The sequence below is a fragment of the Rhipicephalus microplus genome, unplaced genomic scaffold (assembly GCF_043290135.1).
Source record: "Rhipicephalus microplus isolate Deutch F79 unplaced genomic scaffold, USDA_Rmic scaffold_783, whole genome shotgun sequence".
NCBI classification, from domain to species: domain Eukaryota; kingdom Metazoa; phylum Arthropoda; class Arachnida; order Ixodida; family Ixodidae; genus Rhipicephalus; species Rhipicephalus microplus.
The window spans coordinates 309-7,500 of NW_027465339.1; the positions used below are offsets into that span (position 1 = coordinate 309).

At 42.9% G+C, this 7,192-nt stretch overlaps 1 protein-coding gene across 1 annotated transcript in view; it reads left to right on the plus strand.

The window, feature by feature from the left end:
- Positions 1 to 280: 280 nt before the first annotated feature.
- Positions 281 to 7,192, plus strand: part of LOC142795643 (dermonecrotic toxin SPH-like) — a gene marked incomplete at its 5' end in the record, with an annotated part of 18,568 nt that continues 11,656 nt past the window's right edge. The window contains 2 exons of the mRNA XM_075886096.1: positions 281 to 521; positions 6,305 to 6,436. Coding sequence (XP_075742211.1) covers positions 281 to 521; positions 6,305 to 6,436 — 373 coding nt within the window. The remainder of the gene's footprint in view (positions 522 to 6,304; positions 6,437 to 7,192) is intronic.

The following is a 7,192-nucleotide window of genomic DNA, read 5'->3' on the forward strand; positions in this document are numbered from 1 at the left end:
TCGTAATAAGCAATCTGCTTTCTGTACAGGCTGACGCACGTTTTTCACCGGTGATACCCAACCCTGGAAGGAAAAGTACCGTGGTCCCTGGCTGCATAGTTACGCTGCTGCGTGCTTCATTTGTGCGCCTGCGTGCTGCCGTGTTCCTGCGCGGTGCAGCTTCGTCCACGTCATCAAATTCACCCTACAAGAAGAGCGCTCAGGTCGCCGGCTGCATCACTTGGCAGTGACACGGAACTGTGAACGTCGTAATAAGCAATCTGCTTTCTGTACAGGCTGACGCACGTTTTTCACCGGTGATACCCAACCCTGGAAGGAAAAGTACCGTGGTCCCTGGCTGCATAGTTACGCTGCTGCGTGCTTCATTTGTGCGCCTGCGTGCTGCCGTGTTCCTGCGCGGTGCAGCTTCGTCCACGTCATCAAATTCACCCTACAAGAAGAGCGCTCAGGTCGCCGGCTGCATCACTTGGCAGTGACACGGAACTGTGAACGTCGTAATAAGCAATCTGCTTTCTGTACAGGTCAGTGACCAAGTATACTGAGCTGCTTATAGCTTTTTTGTGTGTTCCGTCGTCACTGCCAAATTGTTTTGAATTATCTGTGGTGCTTTCTTGCTTCTTTCGTAAATCATTTAAGATTTGTTATGGCTAAATTGAAGGAGGAAATGAAGACTGAATGTTTGAAGTTAAAGGAGGAGGTGCAGCAGGAACTTAAGATGTTCCGTGACTCTGTGGTAAGGGATTTCAGGAATGAAATTCGAGACATGAAAACAGAACAAAGGAACATGACTAAAAGCATTGACTACGCTCACGACAGTATTGAGGAGTTGAAGAAAAAATTAGAAGAAGCTGTCGCTGAAAGTGCTCGCCTTAAAAGTGATAATGCTTCTCTACGCCTAGAAAACGCGTCCTTGAAAACCTCTGTATTTGAATTGGAGCATCGATTGACCGGCTGTGAACAGTACTCTAGGAATGTCAATATAGAAATACAAGGCGTTGTGAAAAGGGAGACTGAATCGGTCAGTGACTTACTTTGTACGCTAGGCACGATTATCGGAGAGCCGCTCAGCAAGGATGACATAGAGGCGTGTCACCGTGTGCCGAGTAGAACGGAAAACAAGAGCAACATCGTTGTTCAATTTAAGTCCCGCGTCAAACGGGACAGGGTGCTAAAGAAGGCAAAAAAAGCGCGCCTTACAAATGCTGATTTGGGCATTGGCAACTCAACTTCCTTTTCACCGCCTGTGTATGTGAATGAACATCTCTGCCCGACGTTGAAAAAACTGCTCGCGACCGCTGTAAAAAAGAAGTACGAAATGAAATGGAAATCTGTATGGTCTTACAACGGGAAGATATACGCTAAACAGACTGACGAAACACCTGCTGTACACATACCCAGCGAGCGTGATATCGACAGGATTTTTGGAGGGCAAAATAGTTCTGTGTCTGCATAATGTCAGTTGATGTGCTTGCTTGAAACTTTGAAATAGCATTTATTCGCTATGGATTACCTAGAGCTTGCTTTTCCTCGCGATATCTGCTTACACAATCAAACAGGCAACTCAGTTCTGCATATTAACACGAGGTCACTTAACCATAAAAGGGACGACGTTGCACTCTTTTTAGAGCAATTCCAATTAAAATTTGACCTCATTATGATGACTGAAACTTGGGGTACAAATGATGAACCAACTTTTACTCTGGATGGCTACAATACATTCTATCTTAATCGGACGCATAAGCGAGGGGGAGGGGTTGCTTTGCTTGTTACGACAAAAAAGAGTTGCCACATCGTCCCTGAATTCAGTAAGATAACAGATGAATATGAAATACTTACAGTCCAGTTTAAAGATGAGCTTATCTCGGTAATCTACCGACCGCCAAATGGAAGCATGGCAAGTTTCATGCAATTTTACGAGAACTTCTTGGAGTATGCTTGTTGTAATAATTTCCTCCTTATTTCTGCAGGAGATTTTAATATTAACCTACTGGAGGAAAACTGTGTCACCCGCGAGCTAAATAACCTTTTGCTCTCGAGTGGTTTTAAAAATCTAATTAATACGCCAACACGAATTACATGCTCCACTTCATCAGCACTGGATCTTGTCATTACCAATATTGACACAGTAATTTATAGCGCAGGCACAATAACATCTGATATTAGTGACCACTGTCCCGTGTTTATGAGCTATTTTTGCAAACCTCTTGATAAAGGGACGCGGCGGGTGCTGCCTACCATACAGCATATCACATCTCGAAGTCTTGAAGCTTTTACGCTCGATATATCCAAACAAAACTGGTCATCTGTATTTAAGGAGAAAAATGCCGATACCGCATATGATGCATTCATCCAAACTTTTCGACGCATTTACGCAAAACATTTTCCATTCAAAACATTAAAATCTGCAAGAAAGGCTAGGAAACCCTGGGTCACTCGCGAGCATTTGAGTATGATAAAGCGTAAAAACATCTGCTATCACACTTTTCTACGTACGCGCTCTGCTGAAACTTTGAAAGAATTTAAAAAGCTTCGCAATAGATTAAACGCTGAACTTCAACGTGCCAAGAAAGCCTACTATCAGCGTATCTTTGTACATGCCAATCGGCAACGTTCAAGTGCTACGTGGAAGCTAATTAATACCATACTCGGTCGTGATAATAAAAATGCTTTGCCTGAGTCTATAACCTTCGGGGGTAAAGATTTTAGAGGTGCAGCACTCGCAGATCATTTTAATAACTACTTCATAAATGCAGTAGCGTTGTGCAATGATAACGCGGATTTTGTCGCCGGATGCAGTAACGTGAGCCAAAGTATCTTTCTTGACCCAACAAACGAAAGTGAAGTATGCGAAATCTTCAAGCATCTAAATAGTACTAAATCTCTTGATGCCGATGACCTGCAGATCACACCAATAAAACACGTTTTATATTTACTTAGTAGTGTACTAACCTATATATATAACTTAGTTCTTGAACATGGTGTTTTTCCAGAAGCCATGAAGAAAGCTCGTGTATCAGTCATTTTTAAGGGTGGTGACCGCAGCAGTGAAAGTAACTACAGGCCTATATCGGTCCTTCCTGTCTTCTCTAAATGTTTAGAAAAAATTATTCATGTCCGCATAACGAATTTTTTTAATAAACACAATGTGTTAACAGATGCGCAGTTTGGCTTTATAAGCGGCAAGTCCACTGAAACTGCATTGTTGACATTAAAGGAAGCTATACTTCATAACTTTGAACAAAATAAATTCACACTCAGCATATTTCTAGATTTCAGTAAGGCATTTGACTCGCTTCATCATAATATATTGTTAGACAAATTAGAATCAAATGGCATTCGGGGTGTTGCCAAATCTTTAATTCGATCATATCTTAGCAATAGGTGCCAAAGTGTTTACATTAATGAAAATAGCTCGTCATTCTTGCCCCTCACTCGTGGTGTGCCACAAGGCAGTATACTTGGTCCGCTGATGTTCAATGTTTACATTAATGACATTGTTCAACTGGACACAACAGTTAAATACGTCATATATGCGGACGATTCAACAATAATCCTTGATGGCGTTAACTTAGATGACATTGTAAGCAAAGCAAATGATATACTTTCAAGAATTTCGTCATGGTCCAGAATGAACCAGCTTAAAATTAATCCAAATAAAACCAAAGCCATTGTTTTTCGTGCCAAAAATAAAGTACTCGCTACCCATCAACCTTTAGTTCTTGAATCAGTGCCGATTGATATTGTTGATAGCTACAAAATACTCGGAGTTTATTTTTCTTCCAATCTAGGCTGGGATACACATGTAAATTTTGTTTGTAAAAAGCTTTCTTCGGTAACAGGAGTGATGTCTCGTTGCCGGAACATTTTGCCGCTCAAAGTGAAACTTCAGATATATTATGCGCTATTTAATTCACATCTAATGTATTGCAGCCTTGTATGGGCCACGACAAGCAAAGCAAACATCAATAAAGTCATTACTTTGCAAAAAAAAATAGTCCGCCAGATTGGAAATATTGAACCGTTCGGAACGACGCGTGGAGCTTTCCAAGAATTTAATATAATACGAGCTGACAACCTTTACACATTTCGCTTATTGCACACACTTTATTTCTCGAATAAGGAGTTCTCCAACTTCATTAGATTACTGTCATGCCTACAGCGTCGTGTCATTACGTTTCCTACAAGAAATACAGATATTTGGTTCGTACCGCGTTTCCGCACTACATATAGACACCAAGCCTTGGCCTACAACGTTCCCACAACACTTAACACGCACGAAAGTACAATCTCCTGCAACAAAAAACAACTACACTCACATTTCTGCTCTCTGGCTCCATAGGAACATTCCTAGTCCAGTCCAGTGTAAATAAATTGTATCATGTTATATCTCGTTATCTTGCGTTGTATTAGCGATATGAATGTATGTGTTTTCACATAAATGTATATATGTTTCTTTTTAGGTTGATAAGTGTCAATGTATACGATTTTGTCTGTGCATGGTGTATTTTGCTTATTGAAAACCCTTTTTTACACATTTTATAACAGGTATTGTAAAATAATCAGTTAAAAAATCATTTTTGAATTGTGTATTGTTCATATTTTTTTTTTTTTTTTATTGTACTTGCATGTTATGTACTTGTAATCATTTCCGCACTACTGCCATGTGTATATTCAGGTCACCAGGGCCTTTGTCAAGCCGTTTCTCACGGCTTTTAGCCTTGGCGACCTTCCAGTTTGGTCTGGTAAATAAATAAAATAAAGAAAGAAAGAAAGCTTTGCTGGCCTGCGACGCGTAGAGCCATGAACCAAGAATCTTCTCTTCGGAAAAAGGTCTACTGTCTAGTGTCTCTAACGTTTCGCGTAGCAAGTTGCGTTCGCTCGCAAAACGTTCACATGAACACAGTAGATGTTCTATTGTCTCGTCAGTGTCGCACGATTCACATCCGGAGCTATCCGCCATTCCTATGCGAAAGGAGTACGCCTTCGTAAAAGCTACTCCTAACCACAGGCGGCACAGTAAAGTTGCATCCTGGTGGGAGAGGTCCGATAGAACTTGAAGCTTCCTTGATGGGTCCAATTTGCGTAGGCGGCGGTTCCCGACATTGGGGTCACTCAGCCAAGTTTCCAACATGGTGTTAGCGAACGAGTGAAGGCCCCTTGCACTGTCGGTTCTCGACAATGGAATTGGGGTTGTCTGGGCGTCCACGTGGGCGGATCGGGCAGCATTATCAGCAAGGTCGTTACCGACAATGCCACAATGTCCCGGTAACCACTGGAACAACACGTCATGTCCTTTCGATAAAACCTCGTGAAGCACTTATCTTATTTCATTCACAAGTTGTTGATGCACATTTTGTCGTAAAGCTGATTGCAAGCTCTGAAGGGATGCCTTGGAGTCGCAGAACACAGCCCATTTTTGAGGCCGGGCTTCTGCGAGATAAAGTATAGCAACACGTAAGGCGGCAAGCTCCGCTGCTGTGGACGCAGGACGGAGAAGAAACGATTGTCCTGTTGTGACGCAAGTTGGCAGCCGAAGGTGATGGAGGTTTGCAGGATCTCTGAGTGATATCGCTACGATCGGTCTTCATACCTGGAGCTGAGACATTTGCGCTTCTCTCGTGACACTACACTTCGATTAAAAGAGCTTGGAGCAAACGACTGATCTCCTCTTGCGATGTCTGGGTACAGCTGGCGTCCTTTGCGACTGAACCTGACCACAGGCTCTTTCGTTTGTAGTAGTCGACTACGATGTCTGCGGGAACGACTTTTAGCAATACGTCGTTCAACATGGCAACCAATGAAGATGTGCCTTCACTCCAAGGCTGGCGAGTCCCCCCTGATTGACTTGAAACTCATCATACAACTCCCGTAAGGAAGTTCGCTATGGTTCACATGTTTACACCTACCCAACTTGTCCCACTTGCCAACAACAATAACCAGACTGTCGTTTCAAAGCAGGATTTTTTTAGGGACACAGTACCAGAAGACCACGCAATGTCCGTGTATCACCGTTGTCTACGCCAGATCTAGCGGCAGTGCATGTGAACAAACCGTAACATCTGTGAACAGGAGAAATCCTATCGGAAGGCTGTTAACCAAAATAAACAAAATAAAAGGCCATACACCGTGAAAACAACATTTAACAGCTCGTCCGTCAAAGCTTGTGATAGAACAAAAGAATATAAACCAAGTAAAACACCGTTAACCTGAGCAAAATAGAAAGCCACGATTCACGATCCGATACACACCACTCCTCCCCATCATCAGCATTCACTTAATTTATATGCGTGGATTTTTTTTTCAGACGATGGCATATACAAGGAGCACCTCACGTTGCTCTTCTTGGATCTCAAGGTCACGAATGTGCTTCCGCAGTACAAATACCACGCTGGAGTTGACATCGCGGAAAAACTTATCAGGCACCTGTGGAGCGGAGGTGAGTTCACCCTGGAGTGCCGCTGTCGCATGAAGCGAAACCGAAAAATAACACGCGAGCCACACCATTTAAAACGGGCATATCGTCAATAAAGCATGACACGGCCTCTTGCACATTCCTCTAAAACACATCGATGGTGAAACCCATCTTTTAGGGGCGAAGCCCATTACGCCGTGGGTCGTATGTAACTTGTCATCGTAGTCGCCAATTGCTTCTCATTGCATGTCTATAAAAACGGTATCACAGCATATCCACAGAGTGAATGAGGATGAATGGGGCGTCCGTCAGTCCATCCGTGCTTCCGTCCGTCCACTTTGGCCCATTCGTCTTCATTCACCTCGTGGATATGCTAAATTTTTTTTTCTTTTCAGGCACATGCATAACTCCCAACTTCCCACCACCGAAAGCTTTCTGCACTTATCGTAGTTTGGCCCAGCCCTCCAAGAACAAAGGCATTGTAAACTTCGGCACGTCTCGCAGTTTTGAGAGGCCTCCGGGATCCACCCACTTTGATGGTGGCATCAAGCACACCCGTGGGCTGTATCAGTTTTAATTGACAGAAGTATTTGTTTTGTTCTAAGCATCTAACATAATAATAAAATTAACCTCACGATAGAAACACTACCAAATCGCAACAGTTACACCTACGTTGATCGCAACAATGACATATTTATGCTGTATTCCTCACTGTCAGTAAGGCTGTGGCTTGACTCATGGTGTAAAAGCGAAAAAAAAAATACAGACGGGAACAGGAAA